Below are 23,965 nucleotides of genomic sequence, written 5' to 3'. Positions count from 1 at the left end.
AGTCAAAAAAAATTCTGTACAATAAGGAGTGGTTAATATATATATATGTATGTATATATAATGTACCCTTATATATATGTAGGATGTTATTAAAAATTTTTGGCGGGTAATTTAAAAAAAATTTTTTTGGCGCGCAGTTTAAAAATATTTGAATAAAAAAAATGTAAATTTGCTTACAGCACGTTGTAATATAAATGCGTGTTTGATAAAAGCTGAAAGTAAAAGTGAATATGTGAGATGCAGAGCAAAAGAGTGAGGTGAGAGAAGGAAGTACTCTGGGTGTAAAGGATGTAAAGGGGAAAAAAAGAGCAAGAAGACACCGCGAGTAGTCAGTGTGAGCTGCAAAGCGTCGAGAGTAGTCGCGTCTGTGCGTCTCTGTGTTGCTCGGGTATGAGTTTAGCCCAAGAGGGGGAGGTAAAGAGAGGGGAGTTGTACTGAGCAGTATGAAGTAGTGAAGAATATAAGTGTAGTACGTATCGGAGGGGGCAACGAGACACCAGAAGAAGGGAGCGAAGCTGAAGCCGCCGAACGGTCGAAAGCGCATACCATCCCATAATTCGGTGCGCCGCCCCGCAATCAGGTTCGTGTACGTTCTCTTCATATATATTTCATACAATATATATACATATATATTTGAGCATCATACTCATTTAATTATGCCTGTGAATCCTTGGTATTTAACAATAAATTATTATTACTCTTTTTTTATTAATATTATTTTTTTAAAAATTTAATTATTCGAATAAAACTGTGGCTGGTGTACCGGTTTTTTTCCCTGTGCAAGTGTTGATTTTAATTAATTTACTTAATTATCGTTGCGTATTGATTCGCGTGTTTTCTATTCTACGTCCACACCACCGTTGTGATTTTTCGCTTCACTCCATTTATTATTATTATCATTATTTATTTATTTTCCCCAACTTATTTTCGATAAATTGTGAATTGTGTTGTGTTATATTTTTTGGATTATTTTCCGCAAGATATTATTTGAATTTAAATTTAAATTTAAATTATGATGAATGTCGAGGGATGAGAGAAGTGAGAATGAAAATTTAGCAGATAAAAAATTACCGAGTGCATTTAAATAATTAATATATTTTATAATAATAATAATAATAATAATAGTGCATTATTATTTTTATTTTTCAGTTATTATTAATGAGTTATTTAAATGCTAATTAAGTTTAATCGCAAGGCCGAGTGTTCGTTAAAGTTAATTGTTTGATCGAGAAGAGAGTAAACGTTAATTGCAATGTCCTTGTCTGGAGAAATTAATTTTTTATTAATGATCTAATTAAAATAATTATTAATTATTTTATTTATTATCGAGGTATAGTACACAATAATTATATGTTGATATATAAATATATATGATATGTAACGCAATTACAAGCGATACAGCTGCACAGACAGTGACGCGGCGTCCAATAGTAATTTATTTAATTTCGTGTATTTCGTTTTACATTATTCAGTTTTGATGTTGCTGTGTACGCTTCTGCTTCTGCTGCTGCTGCTTATACTCTGGTATACTCTCTTCTATTTTTCATTCTTTCCTTTTTCGTTTGGTGGATATAATACTGGACACACACGACCTTGGACGCAAACTTGTTCACTGCCAGTCCGACCTATAACACTCTACAACTCTATACATTTTACCCACATACATCCATACATACATTCATATATACACATGGATCTATGTAACATATAGAGAAAGAGACATTCGACATACAGCCGCTGAAACACTCAATATAAATCCGTGCGTACAAACCAAATAAATAAAATAATTCATTAACAATTAACGCGACTTAAAAATTTTTATTCATTCCAGGAATAAATTATTCGCGGAATTTGTCAATTAGAAATAATTACATTTTTTTAAATTGAATAATTTAAAACAGCAATTGCTCAAATTACCCGCGGAACAATTGTGGTATATATTTTTTATACTAATTATTATTTATTATTTTAGGCAGAGTATCGGAGTGGTAATAAAAGGAAAGGGCTCGGCGTTTTTAGTAAACGATAGCAAATTCGTTCAACTGTTGTATGTATACCCTATTCGTCATATCGCGTGTGACGTGTGTGATCAATAAATCCGGCGCGGGCAAGCCAAACAACGCAACCAAACCATTATATATATATATTTATATATGTGTATATACGATCTGGCTACTCACGTGCGCACGTGCTACACTACATTAGTACTCATACTCATACCAGTCTTCAATACAATATATATATGTATATATATATATATAATAGTACTCTTTACACTGCTTCTGGTTCAGCTTCTACTTCTACTTCTACTTTTTCAAACACGCACACTAGTTCTGTTACATCCTATTGTGTATGATATAACTTAAAACTACTGTATGTAGTACGTACTCTTTACTTCTGCTTTCCTGTTACTTACTACGCGTACCAGCGGGCGTTGCTCTTATTTGTCACGACTGTTTTATATATTCTCGATAAATAACAATAATTATTATCATTACGTTTTTAAATAATTGTTATCCAACTTATTTTATCACGCGTATCAATAAATCAATCGTGAGTAAATTTGATTTGTAATTTTTACACCAATAGATTTCCACAGCTCGATAAAACGAAATATTGAAAAAAATATATTTATATATATATATATATTAGGGTGCTTCATTTGAAACGAACATTTTTTTTTTTTAGAGGACACAAGAAAATTTTGTTGTTTATGTTGAGAGAAAAATTCCCTGAAAATTTCAGCTATTAATTTTAATTTTAAATACTTTCTATCGAGCATCAAAGTTTTCCCATTTAAAAAGCATGTAAATCGAATAACTTTTTTTTAAAATTACTATAACTTAGCCCGATTTTAAGCTATCGTTTTGAAACCAGTTTTTATTTGTAGAGTAATTGTTGCTTTTTAAAAGTGTATGAAACGGATTTGGTCTAACTTGATCCATGTCGATTGTATCAGCTCCGAAAGTCAATTTTTCACTTTTTTCATTTATTTTTGTTAATAGTGAAGAAACGGCTCATCTTAAAAAAAATATGCATAGGACCAATCTTTTAGGAAATTTTGTCTTCTACAAAAGTGCTTATGACATTTATATTGCTAAAGTGCACTGTTCATGAGATACATGCATTTTAACATTTTACAGTAAAAAAAATTGTAAGCTTACTATAGTACTAATCTTTTTTACTGTAAAATGTTAAAATGCATGTATCTCATGAACAGTGCACTTTAGCAATATAAGTGTTATGAGCAATTTTGTAGAGGACAAAATTTCCTAAAAGATTGGTCCTATGCATATTTTTTGTAAGATGAGCCGTTTCTTCACTATTAACAAAAATAAATGAAAAAAGTGAAAAATTGACTTTCGGAGCTGATACAATCGACATGGATCGAGTTAGACCAAAACCGTTTCATACACTTTTAAAAAGCAACAATTACTCTACAAATAAAAACTGGTTTCAAAACGATAGCCTAAAATCGGGCTAAGTTATAGTAATTTAAAAAAAAAATTATTCGATTTACATGCTTTTTAAATGGGAAAACTTTGATGCTCGATAGAAAGTATTTAAAATTAAAATTAATAGCTGAAGTTTTCAGGGAATTTTTCTCTCAACATAAGCAACAAAATTTTCTTGTGTCCGCTAAAAAAAAAAAATGTTCATTTCAAATGAAGCTCCCTAATATATATGTATGTATTATTAAATTGATAATAATTTAATTCAAACATATTGTTATCTTAATTGTATAAACCCGTGGAAATATTTCAATCACATTTTTTTTTTTGACTCTATCTGCTCATACTTCCCGTTACGAATTTTTTTGATAAAACATAATCAATGTCCGTATATAAATTCCTGTATATTAATTTATGATTTAAAATTTTTTAATTTTAATTTAATCATTTATAGAGCAATTAGTAAGTTGATTTTTTTTGCGAGGCTAAATAGGAATGAGTGTGAGTGTAGCGGACAAATTTAAAATTATTAATTAATAGAGTAAATAATTGATAAAATTAAATTTTTAAAAAATGCGCATTTAAAAAATTTTCAAATTGATAAGTGCATTTTTTGTAAATATTTTTTTTTAAGTACTTACTCTATTTATTTATAATTTTAAATTTATCTGATTCAATGAGTGTAAATGTAGCAGACAGACAAATTTAAAATTATTAATAAAAAAAGTAAATAATTGAAAAAATGAAATTTAAAAAAAATGCGCATTGAAAAAATTTTCAAATTGATAAGTGCACTTTTTGTAAATATTTTTTTTTTAATTATTTATAATTTTAAATTTATCTGATTCAATGAGTATGAATGTAGCAGACAGACAAATGTAAAACCATTAATAAAAAAAGTAAATAATTTAAAAAATGCGCATTTAAAAAATTTTGAAATTAATAAGTGAATTTTTAAAAAAATTATTTATAATTTTAAATTTGTCTGTCTGCTACACTCACTCACAAAAAATAAACTATTGGTCTAAAAGTAGTTTACTAGATTCTACGTTTCATTCTATTACTTAAATTCGTAGGTTTATTTCACTGGCTCGTTATTTGATCGATAAGTTCGTCTGAAATTAAACGCTCGGATGTTTCCAATACTATTCCATACGCGAATGTCTTTTCGTCACGTTATTTATTGTCTCGTACACTTCCATTATTACTATTTCTATTCATTTCAATTTTGACTCGATACTAAAACGCAGAATCGATAACGCGATATTGAATAAACCCAAGTACTTTGAATCATTTAATCCTCTTTGGTTTCTTATCGCCGACAAACTTCATTTTATATCTGATTATTTTTATTTTTAAAATAATTATAAATTATTTTCGAGCTGAAAAAATTTTTAAGAGCAAGATAAATAATTTTAGTCGAGATTGGAGTTTTTTTAAAATTTTTCTTAAGTAAATATTTAGAGGTAAAATATATAAGTGTAATGCAATGGCGGCTTTTTTAACTCCCTTTGCAAAGAGAGTTGTAGGTACGTAGAATAAACCGAACATTCTTTATGTCAGGCAGGAAATTAGGGACGAAATGTAAGTAATGTAAGGGACCAAGGACTAGATTGAGTGAGTAAGCGAGTGAGTGAGTAAGTGACCGGGTAGATGAGAGAGATAAAGCATAACATAAATATATATGTAGGTACAGATATGGATGTGAATGCATTAGTATGAGTACGGTCTAAGTAAAAGGACCATTCGTTTTTAAGCGCAGTATGTGATACACCAGCTTGCAGGCAACATTTTTCACTATTTCATCTTTACTTTAGTTTGAAAAAATAAAGTACATAAAAAAAAAAAACATTCCATGGAATTTAGGTACCGGGCCTGTGGACCCGAAATATGAGTAGTTTTTTTTCGGTAAATTCTTTTATTTGTATTTACCGGGCGGTTTAAATACTTTTATTTAAATTTAAAATTTTTTAATTTTAGCTTTTAGTTCTGTTTATTGACAAATAATTTTTTTTGTTACAGTAAAAAACAAAGATCTCAGGCGGCGGCGGAAGATTTTCGTCAAGACTGAGAAGAACAAATTTATGTTTCGATTTATAAATTTATTATTTTAAAAGTTTATTTTTAAAAACTCGTTAAAAGACATTTTTTACAAGACTTAGACATGACTGTTTCCTTTTACTAATTCAGGTAAATATTTTTTAAATATTAATTAAAATGATTGAGTTTTTTTATTAATAAATTAATTTATTTTCAGCAAGTGATTAAAACGCGTAGAAAGTGATTAGAGTGAAGAGCAAAAAAATCCAAGAAAAAAAATAAAAAAAATTTACTGAGTAAACGGAGTAAAAAAAAAGTATACACGTAAATAAAATAAATAAAAAAAGTGGTATTTGTAGTTGAAGTGAGGTGCCAGTGCGCTTACAATAGCACCTTTGGTACCCTCGGCCGTGGGTCCCGAGGGGGTGGACGCCATGGCGGCCTCTTCGTCGTCCTCAAACAGCGAGCAACAGTATTCGCTCAGATGGAATGACTTCCATTCGAGCATACTCAGCTCATTTCGTCATTTACGTGATGAGGAGGATTTTGTCGACGTAACACTCGCCTGCGACAGCAACAGTTTCACTGCACACAAAGTTGTATTATCTGCCTGCAGTCCTTACTTCCGAAGGCTTTTAAAGGTTCGTCTAAAACATTTATCTTTACTCCAATCCATTCAAAAACTCCCCGACCTCCGTTTATTTAAATTGACAACTCATGTACCTGAAGACCGAAACGTTTTTGCGCAACGAAAATTTAAAAAATTTATGTAATTTTACTTTGAAGCAGGCGGTGATCACTCAATGCTTTTGTATGGGACTCAATTTTGTCAGCCGACTCAGTTTTTCCATACCAACTTAAAAGCACTGTCTCACAATTTTTAGAGTTTTTATAGTTATTTATACTAATTGTTGATATCCACAAACTTACCAAATCAGCGGAATCAATTTTGGGAAAATTCGTTTTGTCAAATTCACTATTTAAACTCGGCTAACTCTGACAAAATTGAGCATGGTGGGGGGCAGAAGTGATCACCACCTGCTTTGAAGGTGACTTAAGGGGTAACGGTAACCGATTTTCAATTCAATTTAATTTACGGACAAACACTAGAAACCTAAAATAGAGAGTCTTTAGCGTTTTTTAAAACCTTAACAGAGGGCTAGAAATTTCGTATTTTCAAAAATTATAATTCGTCTCCGAGAAAAATTGTTTTAAAATTCTCATTTACTCAACGAGTGCAACAAAGACAGTCCCATTTATTTTTCTGAGTGTGAGAAAGAGGTCCGGTAGCGTATCCTCTTAAGGGGTAGTTGGGGCAGCCGGAAATTTTCGGCTGACGTAAGAAACTTTTCATAAATCGATATCCAGTAGATTTTCCACTTTTCATTTCGTTCCGGAAAAAACGTTCCAATCTTCAGGTACATGACAACTCGGTACTCGATATTAATCATAATTATCTTTAGTATAAAATTGTTGGCACGTGAATTTAAAATAATAATCAATGCACGTGTTAAGCATGAATTTTAAATTAACATGTCAAGCAGACTTTTTAATTTTTAATTAACAAAAAAATTTAATCGTCTACATCATTAAAAATAATTATTATTTTTACTTTTTACTAATTAAACTCCCTCGGATTAATTATTTATGAACACACTTTACTTTAGTATATCGGTTTGTTAAATAATTAATAACGTGATTAATAAAACATAACATGACGAAATAAAAAAAATATATATATATATATATTTAAGTGCTAGTTACAACACATTTCCGTCTATTTTGATTTTAATAAAAAAAAAAAAGGAAAGAAAATATTTATAACCATCATAACTAAATGCGTGGTAAATTAATCCAAGATAATGGAGAGTGGCGTGTGTGAGTAGTGCACGCGCTTTTAAATTTTCCTCAGTATGATCTCTGCCTAAAAATAAAATCATTTTTTTTCCTAAATATTATTATTATTATTATTATGTAGTTTTTTTTTCTTACTCCCTCTTTACTACGCGTACTCCATGGTCTATTAGTGTGAATAAATATATGAGACGCGTATTAATGGATAGCAAGAATAACGATTTATAAAAAAAATATATAAATATACATAGATATATGTGTGTGTAAATATTAGAGTGTGTAAGTACGATAGTGAAGGGAAATATAAAAAAGGGACCGTATAGAATTTTTTTTTAAATAGTATGCGTATGAGTATGAGTATATATAAATATATACGTATGTACATATATATTTTTTTAAAAAATTCAATCTCATCTACACGACACTGTTACTATATATGTTACGATGTAATTCAAGAATATATTCAACTACTATCCAATCTCTCGAGTAAAAAAAATTCAAACTCGACGACAGTTGAGATGAAAAAAAATAAAACGGATTTAAATAAAATTGTAGAAAATTATTTATCTTTTGTCTTATTTTTGTAAATTATTATTATTATTTAATTAAACAAAAACGTAAAATATATCGCGTAATTTAAATATTTAATCTACATATTTAATTTAAATAAATAATAATAATAACACTGGCGCATATAAATGATAATTAAAAACATTAGATCGTAAAGTTTAATGTCATGCATTAAGTATGTATATTTTTGTTGGTGAATTTAAATTAAAATTTTCAATTTAAACTTAAAAATTTATTATTTAAGTACACACGTTTATACTTAATATATAAATTACACCCGAGCTTAAAATAATAATTAAAAACTCTAGATTAAGTATAATATTATACAGTAAATAATTTATAAGCAACTCATAAATAAATAAAAAATAATAAATGAAATAAAGTAATAAAAAAAGTAATTTTTTTATTATTTTTTTTTATACAAATATATATGTAAATAAATATATATAATGTACATTTGTATGGAATGTCAGTGAATGATGGTGTTGGCGCGTGTACTGACTTACCAAGTCACACATTATGCTGTGCGTATTTTTATCAACGGAAGTGCGTTGTTGCTCGTCGTCGCACATTCCCGCGACAACCGTCTATATAATATTATACATCTACACACACACATAAATATATATATATATAAATATAAATATACATATTTGAGATTAAAGTATACAAGAGCCGAGTACTCTTATACTCTCAGCAAGTTTCATATTTACATTAATAAAATATATATGTACATTATTGTATATCAAGTTCATTCATGAATTTAATATTTGCTCCGATTAAAATATTTTTAAACTTTACTTTTCTGTATTTAATTAAATAAATAAAATAAAAATCCGGAGTGATAAAAAAATAAATAAATAAGTAACGGCTTAAATTGTCTGGTCTTATAACCGGATTAGAAACCATGTAGTTGTATTTTATTTAGTTTTTTATTTACGCTTTAGTTGGGGTGCTTCGTAATTCTTATTTTCATTTCTTTAATAATTTATTTTTATTTAATTATTTAAAAGATACAGAGTCTAGAGTGCGGAGTACATTTTTAATTTTTTTGCTTTTTATTTATATATATATATATATATATTTTTTTTTTTTATTTAACTTATTACAATGCAGTATAAACGCCTGCGCAACATATATACCTACACGTATTTGCAATTACGCGACGTGTTAAGCTACGAGTAAACGCGCAATCACATTAGTTGTGGGCTGCACTTGAAAATAAAATAATAATTTATAGACAGCGATGCTAAATACAACCACGCAATGCAATTACAACATTATATATTAAGTTTATTTAAATTAATTAACTATTTTAAATAATTTCTTTTTTTTTTAGGCAAATCCATGTCAGCATCCAATAGTAATACTCAGGGACGTCGCCTCGTCAGACATGGAGTCATTGTTAAGGTTCATGTATCACGGAGAAGTCCACGTAGGTCAGGAACAACTAGCAGCCTTTCTCAAAACCGCTCAGATGCTTCAAGTAAGAGGACTCGCGGACGTAAAGAGCGGCACCGCAGGAGCTAAAATTCCATCTGGATCTGATGTACGGGATCACACGGAATCACCGGTAGTTATATATACATATATATATTTATTTTATGCTTAATCATTCATTTTGTCATCTTTATTATTAAAACTAATAATAATAATAAATTGAACTTTGTACTGGAGTCCTTGGTACAGTCGAGTATTTTCGACACTTAATTTAAATTAACATGAAAAATTTTTATATCCAGGTGACGTCGCGAAACACGTGGCACGAACGAGGTGACCCAAGTGACAGCGGTCTAAGTCCGCCGCCAGAAAAAAGGTCCAAAAGTTATTCACCTCCAGTGGGAAATCATCTCGAGCAACTAAAAGGCGGCGCTGCTGATCTACAGGAATCCCTATTAGGACAAGCACTGGAAGGCGGACCCACGATACACACACCCAATAACGATATCAAGGTACATTAAATAAATATATAAACATAAATTTTTTTTATCCATTTATTTACTGTTACCTGTAATGACATTTTTTTATGATAAATTCAGGCTCAATCGATTGGCGAAGATTCAAATTCCGGGTCTGATAATGACGAAGATATGTCCAATAACGACAGTATTCTCAATTCAGTCAAGGCCGAACCCAATGACATTCTCAATGACTCCATGGAACATCACCGTAGCACATTCCCCGCGGCGCTTTTGGGACTTCAAGGTAATTTATCACACTCTTAAATATATGTACATATATCATATGACTAATCATTAATAATAATAACCTCTTATTTTATTTCGTTTAAATTATAAAATACTACTCCTATTTATTTATTTATTTATTTACATTTATTTTACAGGATTAATGCCTGGACCTTCCGGAATCCACGCTGCGAATCAGGATCCAAATTACGGTAAGTCTATACACTAACTCTTAAAATCTAAATAATAATAATAATAATAATAATAATAACTATTATTAGTAATAATAATAATAAGCGAAAGTCCAGGCAAACGTACGGTGATAAATAATCCGCAGTCCTAAAAAAAGTTCCCACGAAAAAAAACTAAATTTATTATTAACTAAATTACATAAAGTAAATTCGATTTCTATTGCGTATGCATGTAACTCTCGTACCTCTCATCAGCTCCATTCCTATCACTATCATCCATTGTGTCACTTTCATTTTAAAATAATAGTCAAATAATTTTTTAAAAACTGTGGTGAGTAAATCGAGAGTCGTGCTCAAAATTTTTAAATTTAAAAAAGAATATCAATCAGACAATTGTAAATTTTATTGATAATAAAAAAAATAACGAGTGCCACACTGAAGATAAGTATCAGGAAATAAAAATAATTAAAATAAGTGAGACTGCTTCGGAATTGGCTCAACCATCTTGGAAGATTTTATAAATAAAATCAAAGTATTTAATAATAAAAGGTGTTGCTAAAGTGGTTTAAGGGTTTTATATATAAATAAAATAAAATAAAATCTAAAGCATTGATTGATGAAATGGGAAGGGGAAAAATAGTGTGTAAGGAATCATTGAAAGGGGTGACCAGAAGGACTGAAAATTGCCTGGTGGTTCCAGGGCGTTGGCAGCCCTCGAGAGAAGACTGTATGGACTCGAGTAGAGGCTCGTCATCCTGGATTCCTCCTGGCGGTGCTGGTACTGGTGCTGATGCTGGTGGTGGTACTGGTGGTGGTGTTGCTGTATCACGCAGTAGACGTAACCAAAGGACATCATTGGACAGTGACAATGGGATCCAACTCCGTCAGCTTCGTTACAACGATAAACAGCAGCCGCAACAGCAACAACAGCAGCAACAACAACAGTTGTCTTCTGGTCAGCAACCGTCTAATCCCATGAATAACATCAGTCTCGACTCAGAGCTATCGATAATCCAACACAAACTCCAAAACAATCTCCAGAGTCTCCAGATAACAACATCAACATCCAAGTATTTATCAACATCTGACTTATCTTATCAGCAACAACAACAGCAGCAGCACCAACAGCAGCAGCAACATCAACTGATGTCAAATAATTCAACCGACTTGCAGGGAAAACCAAAGTGCCCGGAGTGCGGAAAAATTTACTCAAACAATTCAAATCTAAAACAGCACATCGTTAATGTCCACACCGTGCAGACGGCATATATATCGTGCCACGTATGCCAAAAACAGTTTAAAACAAAGCAATATTTACAAATTCATTTATTGTCGATGCACGGAATAAGAAAGAGAAATAGATATCCGGTGTATCAAGGGCCGGACGGTACGCAAGCGCTTAATTCCTTGCTCAACTCATCAAGTGCGCAGATTCATTCGCCGCACCAGCAGTACGGCAATGAGAATGGCTGAGCGATAAATGATAATTAATATTTTAAATGAACAAGGGAAAGAAAAGAACGTTATTTTTTTAAGTATTTTTGAAATCTTCCATTAGACTTTTTATTTAAAGTTACTTTTTTTATTAGTATTTTTTTATTGAAAAATTATTTTCTTCCATGTATAGTTAGAGTTAAGGATCATTTTTTGATGAATTTATCCTACACTAGAGTCTAATTTTTAAGCTATATATATATAAATATAAATATATACGAAGGAATGTGAAAAAAAATCACTAAAAAAATTGATAGCTGTTAATGGACATGGATCGAAGTTACTTTCCCTTTTTGTTCTTACATTGAGACTTAACTTTCTTTTTTACTTTTTTGTTAGTGAACCCCAAGCTAAACAAACCCTTCGTGGCTTATCCAATTTCACTGGCCGAATCTCTCGCTATCTCTCTATCCCCGAAACTTAATTTTATTTCAACGTAATAGCATGCCCGTGTTTTCTTTTTATTTTCCTGAATATTTTAGTTGGGGAAAAAAAAATTTTATTATAAATATGACCGGTATTTTTTGTTGTTGTTGTTGAATATATTTATGCGGACATGGACGTGGATGTGGATGTGTGGTCTTTAAAACTGATGGGATACGTAGCAGGATCCCTATTTACCCTTAGGTTAGATTTGTCAATAAAAGGGAAACGTGACTTTGGAGATTCGTATTGAGGAGGGAGTGGTAGATTAGGACCATCTATCACTTTGAAATAGAATCGTGATAAGGATTATGGCGGTTGTGATTCCTTTTTACGTTTGCGTAAATCCATTTTTTTATTTATTTATTTTTATTTTTATTTGAAATTTTAAACCACTTGTTTTATTTTTATTATTTAGTTTTTATTTTGTTGTTGTTATTTTTATTTTATTTACTGGAAATATATGGATGTTTATTTCCGTTGATGATTGATCTGCATGAAAGCATGCAACGCATTATTACTCCAGCGTTTAAAATTAAAACTGCAGCGTAGAAAATTTCCCCAAGATTGATTAAGGTCCCGTCCCTTTTTCGAGCGAACCCCGTGGGGTGTAGGGGTGCTGGGCAACTAGGTAGCAGTCACTAGGCTCTAGGTAGAAAGAGGGGAAAAGAGAAAACTTCTTAAGCCGTATATACAGTGCCAGAGCAATATTAAAGACGTGACCAGACATAAAAGATTATTCTATATAATATAACCTTCCGCTAGAGCTCTCGGCTCCCATCCGCAGATGACGTCTTTTCTGCATTTCAACAATGCCCTGGATAATTTTTTCTTGTCACTTTTTTTTCCTTTACATTTTTTTGTCGGCAAAAAAAAGTTATTTAGACTTTTTTTTTCCTCAAAGTTATAATTATGTAGTTAAGGAGCCGCCTACTTCGGGTAGTAAAAAATAATTTTTTTTCGAACCTCATCTACGTTAAAAAAATTTCCAAGACTTACTACAAGCGTCAAACATTTTTTTACTAATCGGAGTATATGTAAAAAAATATTTTTATCAAAAAAAAAAATGTTTTATTTCTAAGATGAAAAAAAAAGTACAAGATTAGAATCTCCAGAATCACTTCCCATAGTTGATCTGAGCAAATAGACACAAATAAAGCGTGAGGAAGTATAGAAAAGGGTGTATAGAGTAGTCTAGTATCCCCTGCGGGTTCTGGTATCGATCGATCCTGAAGCAATTTCGCGGACATGTTTCGCATTGATCTACCCTCGAAGGTCCCTTATATACATTAAGCCATCCCTTTCGTTTCTCATTCTCCCCTTTGCTGGAGGTTTCCCACCTCTTCTCTACTTGTCTGGCATTCCACCCGTGTACGTTTCACGTACTAGCTCCGGAGTACACTACAAGTGGCACTCCCTAAGTCGTCATACATTTTTCCTCCCCATTATTCCGCGTCCTGGTCATCACCCGAGGGTGTGGTTCAGTCCTACACCGTTTGTTAATACGGAGCAGAGCTTGGCTTTTTTTTAACCGGCTCACACTTCGCTATAAGTAAACCCATTAGAGTTTATGTTTAGAATTATCGAATGGTATTGCAGCATTTGCAATAAAATCCAATCGATCTTGTAATTATAATTACTACCCGTCTGAGCAATTGGACTTTTTGTTTTACTGGCAGACTGTAAATCTCCAGTACTGTCCAGACGGTTATATATATAACTTATTGCTCTTTTTATGGACACAATAATAAATTACTTTGATTACTTTCATACAATTTAATCTCGTGATTGCATCCATTTTTTTCTGCCCAAGATTTAATTTATTTTTAATTAAAGTCTTGATTATTATTTTTAAATGATAAATTAATTATTCGGGTGTTTGAAAATTATTTTTTAAAAATTAAACACCAAATATTTTTATATTTTCGATTTCCGGCGTTGAAGAAAAAGATACTAGAGTCCAGTAGAATGGGACGGATCAATACCAAGCCTTCATACATACATACCCGTTAGATTTTATCCTTCTTCCTCATTCTTCTTGTTCTTCTCTCTTTATTTATTTTATTATTTTCTTCTAAAAAAAAAAAAAAACTTCCTCCTAACTTTTATTAAAAAAAAAACTTCCCCCGCAACAGCAAAAGCGAACAAATAAAATAACTCGATCGATGTACTTTATACAATAAAAAATAAAAAAAAGTATAAATAAATAAATAAACAGAAGTAAAATTAAGGAATAAAAAGTAAAACAGAACCATCCTACAACCGGGCATGCCCTGAGAGTACGAGAGTATTATTGTAGCTTAAAGAAAATTAGCAATTAGCTGAATTAGACGCAAATAATCGTAAAAAAAAAGAAAAAAAATTGATGGGCACATGCTGGTTGTAGGATCGGTGATGCCAATGAGGGAGGATGTCGCAATGATGGGAGTCGCCGTGACCGAGACCTCACCTTCTCAAGCGGTGGAGAATTTGGCCCGTCTGTACTCTGCCCTCCGTCACGATGACAGTAAACCCGTGTGTCGTTATTGCGGTAGAAGTTACTCCTCACCCAGCAACCTACGTCAGCATGTTAAAAACGTCCACTCAAACTGGCCGCCTCCCGAAACCTGGCCGCAGTGCAGCCTCTGCGGTAAACGATGCAAAACCAAGCACTACCTGATCAATCATCAATTACAAGCCCACGGAATTCATCAGCGACCAACTGTAAATAATCCCCAGCATCAGTCGAGCTCATGAGACTCAATTCTTCCCAATAACAATAATAATAATAATACAATTAATATTAATAATAATTACGATTACGATAAAGATATAAATAAAAATAGAGATACAGATAATAATTATAAAATAAAAGTAAATATATATATTTAATACAGAGACAAAAAAAAAAATCATTGACTTGACTCTATCATTTAAAAATCAAAAGACACTCCTCATCTAGGCCTATACTATAAGATATCGCATGGCCTTCCTTATGCATTATTTTAATTAATAATTGATAAATTAAAAGTAAATAAATAAGAAAAAAAAGAGAAGAACTATGGACGACAGCTGGTGGTAACATTGGTGTGGTGGTGGTTGCAGATAACAGACAAAGACGTAAAGGTGGACCACCAGGACCAGGTGGGGGTGGTGGTGGAGGAAGAGTCGGTGGTGGAGGTGTCGCAACTTCTACTTCTGCAGCATCTTCTTCTACTGCTTACCACCACCACGATGATAGGATGTTACGGGTCATCAAAGTCGAGGAGATCGATGTCGAGGAAGACTATGGTGACCCGGTCTACCCAGTCGAGGACGACGAGGACGAGGATGAGGACGAGGACGAGGACGAGGAGCCTGAGGACGAACCCAAATTAATGGTAACTTCTTCAATTTCTTCTACTGCACGACAACAGCCGCAGAGAGTGCTGAATCCCCAGCACCAGAGGCAGCCGCTGAGACGATCCCAGCCTCAGCAGAGACGCGACCTAATCGAGTGCCCGCTTTGCATAAGATCTTACTACGACATTGGGGACATGCGAGCCCATCTTGACCATCATTACCCGCGTGACTCGCCCACCTGTCCAGTCGTTTCCTGCGGGAAGAATTTTTCCCACCCCAACAGCGTTAGAAACCACATGCGGGTTAAACACGCGGACCAGTGGGACAAAATAAAAACCCTCAGATGGACTTACGTATAATTTTTTCTATACCGTTGTTATTAATATTATTATTAATTTAATTATTAATAATATATATTGTCGATTGTTAAAAAATACGCACACTTGTCATTTTTATTAATTATTATTATTATTATGTATATATAATTAATAATCATACTTACGTATTTTTTATTCATCTTTTTTTTATAACGAGTGAAAGGTTTTCATTTTTTACACTTTTTTTTGTACATAATTGTAACGCCCAGTATTTAAGTAATGACTTAGTTTTTTTTTACTCATTTTCAAAGTGAATTACCACTGAAATGTAGTTTAAGTTTGATTATTGTTTTTTTTTTTAATTACTATTTTTTATCAAAGACAATTAAGCAAACATTTAAAATGATGTTGAGATTATAAAATGCAATAGTTTTTTTTTCGTGATGACCATGATCAAATACAATAGTCATGCAATACAATAAATAAAAATAATAAAAAGATCCAGCGTTATTTTTCTACGAGATTTTTGCAACTTAAATAAATTTATCAAATAAAATAAAATAAATAATTATTGTAATTATAATTATTGCGAATAATTATAATGATGAAAGAATTAAAAAATGAAATTACTGGCTTGTAGATTGTAATTACAGTCACTTGATAATTATTGTGTTATTATTTAAAAAAAAAAATTATGTAAAAATAGTTGATAATTATTTTCCAAAAATGTTATGAGATATGATGATGATGATGATTAAGGTGATGATTAAAATTCAACTATGTATAAAATTTTAAAATAAAAAAACAACCAAAATATATTCAAGTTTTGTTGTTCAATTAATGCTTTTCAATGAGAATTTTTTGGTGAGAGAAAATTATTTTTTATCATTAGTTGCTTTTTTTTTTATATATTTATAGATAACAATTCCTTTTATATTATTACCATATTTTTTATTAAATGTATCAGCGCACTTTTTAATTTAAAAAAATAATTACTAATTAATAGTTGAATTAAAAACAACTGCCAATTAAAATTAAGAGGAGTTAATTTTAAAATATTTAATTATAAATATCAATTTATTATTTTTAATTAAAAATAATAATCAATATTTGTAATTAAATATTTTTATTTAAATAGCTGACGCTTCTGATACATTTAATTTATACTTAGATATATTTAAAATAATTATAATATAATAAAAATAAAAAATTTTCAGTTGCAAGACGTGGTCTGGATATGATGCGAGTGCGAGCGACAGATCCACGTCCCTGTCCCAAGTGCGGCAAAATATACAGATCTGCTCACACTTTGAGAACCCACTTGGAGGACAAGCACACGGTCTGTCCAGGATATCGTTGTGTCTTGTGCGGAACAGTCGCCAAATCACGGAACTCATTGCACTCTCACATGTCACGTCAGCACCGCGGAATCAGTACCAAGGACTTGCCAGTGCTACCAATGCCGAGTCCATTTGATCCTGAGCTGGCCTCACGATTACTAGCCAAAGCTGGTGTTAAAGTAAGTCCCGCAGAACTTCGTGCCCGTGCGAGTCCAACTGGTCCCCGTCGCAGTGACATGCGTCTCGAGATGCCACGAGGAGCTCCATCAGAAGCAGGCAGCTCAATATGCGGAGGTGACGATCCCGAAGACTTGACACTTCCTCTGAGTCTGAGGTACGGATCGCCAACTCCAAACAACAACACAGTCATCACCAAGATAAATCATCAGAGCAAAGCAGCCACCGCGATAGCAGCCAAGTCAGCAATGGAAGGATTGATGCACGCACACAGCCGTGAACCGAACACCGCGCCGCTCCACACAACTGGTCATCCAATGACACCAAGCCATCAACAAGCATTACTGGACACTTACTTGCAGTACATCGCCGAAAACAGTTCACTGTCTCACTTATCGATGGGAATGGCCGCGGATCCAGCCGCGATGGCTGCCGTCCACGCTGCCAGGATGGCACAGATGAGTGCCTTGGACAAATTAGGCAATCGCGGTACCGTCGACGACTACCCGATGATCGGCCGTGATGACGGAAGACCCGATGTCGTCATGGACGACCGGAACGACCACCAAGATCGAGATCGTGCTGCCGAGGACGATGATGCCGATTCTTCTCACGCTGAAGACGACGACTACAGTGATAATGACGAACCGGAAGCTCTCAAAGCCGAGTAAATACACGACTAACAGACAGTTTTATCACAACTACAATTACTACCAGCCAATTATCATTTATTTTATTATATTAACTGTACGTACGTACTTTTTTATACCAGTTTAAAAGGCTCTGCCAACAGGATCCATCCACTACCTCATAGTTCATAGACTTGTTGCTTATTTTTTTTTGGTCATTGCCAAGCAGTTTGTGTCTTACACAAATGTACGAGTATAGAATATACATATACAGTTTTTAAAATGACGTTTTAAAAATTTAATTAAGGAAGAATGATCTCCGAGACATTTAAAAAGAAAAAAAAAAAAAAAAGGTTTTATGCTCGATAAAAAGGTATTTTGATTTTTTAAATACTTGAATGTTACTATGAAAAACTATTCCATCCGTCTACCTCAGTGCACATAATAGAACAATAGGTACTATAGAATAAAACAAAAGTTTAATTAATTAAATTCATTATTATTTTATTTTAAGAATATATTTTTTCAATAAGTATTGCTTGCAATTTTAATTGCGAATTATCGTAAACACTTGATTAATTTTTTTTTAATTGGGATAGGGTTTTTTTTTAATAAGCCGTCCGGGTACGTAAATGACACTTTTTATTATTATTATTATTATTAATTATTAATTATTAATAATAATAAATAATTAAATGCGAGATTAATGTACTTTAAAAAAAAGGCAAAGTACTTAAGTTTTATTTTCTTTGCCTTTGATTTTAATATTAATTATTATTATTAATTAATATTATTATATAACTGTTGATAAATATGTATAGTTTCATATTTTTTTTTAGTTGTTATACGTACGTAAATTTATTTACTAAAAAAAATAATTAATTTTTAAATAACGAACAAAATCAAAAAAAAAAATCATTATTTTTTTTTTTACTTTACGTGGCTCAAAATAATTTTTTAAACAACTTATTATTTAATTGTCTAATTACTTAATAATAATAATAATAATAATTGTAATATCATTTAAATAAAATAATAATCTCGCAATTTATTATTTCAACTCGCGACAAACGTGAATAATTCTTGCCATATTAAATATGCGATCGTATTTACGATTATAAATATTTTTTATTGAATTAAAATGTGGTAATAAATAAATAATTGAATTTAATTGATATACGCTTGTCGCTGAACGAAAAATCACTAGGATAAATATTAAAATAAATATATATATATTAAAGTATAAAAGTATAATAAATATGTAGATAAATAATAAATAATAATAGCGGATCGTATACATTTTTATTGAAAATGTATTTAAAAATATCAGTTAATACTCGCGAGCGTTTAAAAAAAATAATAAACTTATGCAAAGATATTGAAATTTAATTACAAGATTAATAAGTGTAGAAAAAATTTTTAAATATAATTAATTAATTAATTAAGTTTAAAGAGAGATATGTATACAATACTCCGTATACTAATTTTAGATGGTAAATTTTAATTACTGCTGGTTAAGAAAAAAAAAACGACCCAATAATTACCAGTGTTATTTTTAATCTATATAAATATTATTATTATTATTTTATTTAAAATCAGTACGTGCGGTCTCGTGAGGACGGAAATTAATTGACGAAATGCCGTAATAAACTCCGAGCTGTGGTTTTTTTTATTTTTTAAATTTATTTTTGACATTTTTAGTAATAATAATAATAATACTAACGAGTATACGAAATTATATATACAATTAATGTATACGATTTAAAATTATCATATTGATGAATAATAGAATGAAAAATTAGTACAAAATTTTGAGATGAGATTTAAATTTTTAAATATTTATAATCCACAGCAGGAAATTTAAAAAAAAAAACAGGAACGCTTTTATAAATAATTAAATTAAAAGGTATTAATTGCTCTCATTAATACTGCGAGGAATTAATTAATAAAATGAAAATTTAGATACGGTTATAAAAATATGACAATTGATACCTTTTTATAAATAAGAATAATAAATAAATAAATGAAACCAGGTCTTATTCGGTACAAAAGATACCAACTCTTGCCTTCAAAGCTCTCTATCTATTTTTAATTATCAAAAGTAATATTAAACCAATAGCAATTGTTGTAACTTGTAACATTTATTAAAAATTATAAACTTGCAGAGTACAAATTTTCATTGGAAACTTTTAACGGGTAGTTTATTAAAATTATAATAAAGTATTTAACAGTGGAATTAATAATAATATCGTACGAGACATTTTCAATATAAATAAATAATTAAATAAATAACAAGTACCGATTAAAGTTTTACGATAATTAATAATAAATAATAATCTACTATAAAAAATCAGGAGTGAATTCGGAGTGATTGCAGATTTTTTTTCATTCCCAATCCGGAAGTTCCGGAGTCAAAAAAAAATTTACTCCGCTTACGGAGTAAAAAAGTTTTTTTTTTTTCAGAAGAGATTTGAATTTTTTTTTTAATTCGTATTCTGATTCGGAGTTTTAGTATTACAGTAAATTTCCCCCGGAGTAAATTTACTCCGAGGGGATTTCATAAATAAAAAATCCACTCCGCATTTACTCCGGAATTTTTTACAGTGTAATGTACCGTGATTGAATGAAATAGTCGTAATTAACTTGAAGTCAACGTTTTTTGTTACTGCAATATTTTTTTTTAATTGATTATTGATAATTAAATGAGGATAATATATACATATTTTTTTACAGACTTTAAACGTCACACCGGAGCATAATAATAATATATATAAATAGTTATCAACTTTTCATAGTCCGCAATAGTCAATCCATAATATTTTTTAATTCATATATCAGTATACAGTATTGCAATAGTTTTATATATATTTATGTAGTTAATTGTTTAAAAAAAAAAAAAAATTAAACAAATAATTAACAACAGACTCAGGTACTTATCAAACGCTCTTAAACATAAATATAAAACTCAGGAAATAATAGACAGTGATATATATAGTAATATTAATTGTCTCAGCCATTTTTTTTTTATAAATATATATAAACTTCAATTTTTATTTATGATAAAAAAATAGTTATCAATAATAAATACTACACAGGATTACCAGGGATTAAAATAGTTAAAAAAAATATATATTAATATATCACCACAGCTACCTCCGTAATATATATTTTTAAATCTATAAACTTTTTTTTTACAATCAAATTATGAATGAAATAAAATTTTTACAGTCACATAAATATATCAATTGTATAATAGAATTTTTTAAATATATATTTACAACAAAATATATATATATATAAATATACTGACACGCGAAATACAACTTCCACTGATAGTCAATAAGATCTTCCACTAAATAATCGAGTTAATTTTTTTAAAATTCACAACTCAGTCCGCCAATTAAAAATAATTTGCAATAATTTCTTTACTTAAATATTTATAATTTTTTGATATTAAAAAAAATTATCCAAGGACTGAAGCGAAATAATTTTTTTAAAACTACTGCCAACTCGATTATTTTTTAATTAAATAAAAAAAAAAAAAAACAGTAATAATTAATTCCAAAATGACAATGCAATACAATATGTACTTACGTATATTTATGTGTGACAATTATTCATCGAATAATAAAATAATAAAACGTAAATTTAAGAATTTTCCGTACGGAACCGTGGGTGCGAAACATCATTTGAATTTATAATTAATTATTATTATTAAATTTAAATAATAAATATATATAATAATTGAGTGTGTAAAGAAATTTAAAAACCAGTTAAGATATGCAATTAGAAAAATAATCATTTGCATAAGAGTAATTATAAATTAATTTTAATTAATTGATAATAAGAAAATTAATAACAACAAAAAAAGAAAAACATCAGCAACAAAATATGTATATAAGCTATACGATTAGGTATTAATACTTATACTGATTACGTGATATTTATATGAGAAAACATAATCAGGGATAGGTAATTAAAATAATCATTTCTTTGGATTAATTATTTAAATAAAAACAAAATTTGTTTTTTTATCTTTGAAATATTTAAATTTCGTGGGAGTAAAAGTGCAATCTGTTGACCAACTTTTTTTTTTATTAATTAATTAATAAATAAATAACTTAATTAATTAATTAAACAGGTGCGTTAAAATTGTTAAAGAAAATTATTTCATGTAAAAAAAAAATAAGTGGTCATTTTTTTGTACGTTTAAATATTGAGGAAATTAATTTCTATACTAAGGTGCTTCATTAGATTGTTATTATTATTGTTTCGATTAATTGTACCGTCATTGTAATTGTAATTAATAATTAATTTTTATTGTTTTATTATTATTTTTTAATTAAGTCCCATTTATGTTTAACAATTTCATTTTTTTTATCATTACTCATTATTATTATCATTATTATTATTATTATTATTATTTTTATTATTATTATTATTATTATTATTATTATCAAGTCAATAACAATAATTTAAGGCTTTCTGATTTGAGTTTCGAAAAAAATAATAAATAATGTTTTTTTTTCAAAATTTCTCATGTAAATATTTATCACTCGAAATTTTTTAAAAATATTTTCTATTATACTTAATATGTATTACTACCTCTGTTTATATTTTTATTATTATTCTTTATACTAAAAAAAATTTCATTACTTATTAATTAATTATAATTATTATTATTATTGTTTTTTTTGCCATTTTTATGTGTATGAGCCATCCAACTTGCCAATATTATACAATAAATACGTTGGAAAAAATTATTTTTATTTTTATTATTTTTATTTTTCCTTATTTTTATTTTTTATTATTATTTATTATTAGTATCCATAAATAACTCATAGGTAATTGGACAATATTTTTGTTATTATTAAATATATAAATGTAATCAGCTGTTAACTGAGACGTTAGTCGTCGACCGTTTTTAATAATTTTTTATGATCCTGAAGTTAGCCGACAATTATAAATTTTTGGATTTTTTTTTTCAACAAGTAATTACAAAAAAAAAAAAATCTAAAAATTTGCACATGTAGAAAATTTAAAAAACTACATGTGCAATTTTTTAAAATATTTTTTTTTTTATTATTTATCGTTTCAAATAAATTTCAAAAATTATTAGACGTCAGCTAACTTCAGTATCATTAATTTTTTGACTTATAATTTATAATCCTGAAGTTAGCAGACAGTTAAAAATTTTCGAATTTCTGTTTGAACGAATTAATTTAAAAAAAAAATAAAAATAAAAATATGCACATGTAGAAAATTTAAGAAACTATAAGTGCAATTTTTTCAAATATTTTTTTAAAAATAATTTATTGTTTAAAAAAAAAATCAAAAATTATTTGACGTTGGCTAACTTCAGTATCATTATAATTTAATTATTAATTTATGTGTAGTAAGAATATTTATTTATATCTCAATTATCTAATTATAGTTCCGACATTTGATGTTTAACCAATTGAGGTAAATGACTCGTAATTTGAATTTGAATTTTGCTGTAAATTTGAATTAGTATGAATTTAATCATCTAATTGTGTTTTTACTAATTACTTATAGTATCTTATGATACTGAAGCTAGCGGACGTCTAACAATTTTTGGATTTTTTTTTGACGATAAAATTAAAAAAAAAATATTTGAAAAAATTGCACCTGTAGTTTTTTAAATTTTCTATGTGTGCAATTTTTAGTTTTTGATATTTTTGCAATTGATTTGATGAAAAAAAAATCCGAAAATTACTAGATGTCTGCTAACTTCAGGATCATAGTAACGATACTAAAGTTAGCAAACGTCAAATAATTTTTGGAATTTTCTAAAACGATGATTTATAAAAAAAAAAAATATTTTAAAAAATTGCACTTATAGATTTTTTAATTTTCTACATGTGCATTTTTTTAGATTTTTTTTTTTTCTAATTTATTTGTTGAAAAAATAAAATCCAATAATTCGAAATTGTCTGCTAACTTCAGGATC

At 29.5% G+C, this 23,965-nt stretch overlaps 1 protein-coding gene across 6 annotated transcripts; it reads left to right on the top strand.

Annotated features, from left to right (window-relative positions):
• Nucleotides 1-367: 367 nt before the first annotated feature.
• LOC130671807 (protein abrupt-like) lies at nucleotides 368-21,985 on the top strand. Of its 6 annotated transcripts, none has more exons than XM_057475896.1 (8): nucleotides 368-580; nucleotides 5,475-5,642; nucleotides 5,710-6,133; nucleotides 9,256-9,489; nucleotides 9,659-9,868; nucleotides 9,956-10,121; nucleotides 10,261-10,314; nucleotides 10,994-14,590. In XM_057475896.1, exons 3-8 carry the CDS (start codon nucleotides 5,927-5,929, stop codon nucleotides 11,764-11,766), a joined length of 1,644 nt encoding a protein of 547 aa, XP_057331879.1. In that variant the 5' UTR covers nucleotides 368-580; nucleotides 5,475-5,642; nucleotides 5,710-5,926; the 3' UTR covers nucleotides 11,767-14,590. The 6 variants fall into 6 exon arrangements, with proteins under 6 accessions (XP_057331879.1, XP_057331876.1, XP_057331877.1 ...); XM_057475893.1 differs by lacking the exon at nucleotides 10,994-14,590 and adding an exon at nucleotides 17,066-21,985 and having other exon boundaries at nucleotides 372-580; XM_057475894.1 differs by lacking the exon at nucleotides 10,994-14,590 and adding an exon at nucleotides 17,066-21,985 and having other exon boundaries at nucleotides 372-586.
• Nucleotides 21,986-23,965: the final 1,980 nt, after the last annotated feature.

Source organism: Microplitis mediator, chromosome 7 (assembly GCF_029852145.1).
Source record: "Microplitis mediator isolate UGA2020A chromosome 7, iyMicMedi2.1, whole genome shotgun sequence".
Classification (NCBI taxonomy): domain Eukaryota; kingdom Metazoa; phylum Arthropoda; class Insecta; order Hymenoptera; family Braconidae; genus Microplitis; species Microplitis mediator.
This window is presented reverse-complemented; position numbering and strand designations above follow the sequence as displayed.

Coding starts and splice junctions, on each gene's coding strand:
- LOC130671807 (XM_057475893.1), top strand. CDS start 5,927: ATGGCGGCCTCTTCGTCGTCCTCAAACAGCGAGCAACAGTATTCGCTC. Junction 9,869..9,955: donor CACCCAATAACGATATCAAG/GTACATTAAATA, acceptor TGATAAATTCAG/GCTCAATCGATTGGCGAAGA. Junction 10,315..17,065: donor GAATCAGGATCCAAATTACG/GTAAGTCTATAC, acceptor AAAAATTTTCAG/TTGCAAGACGTGGTCTGGAT.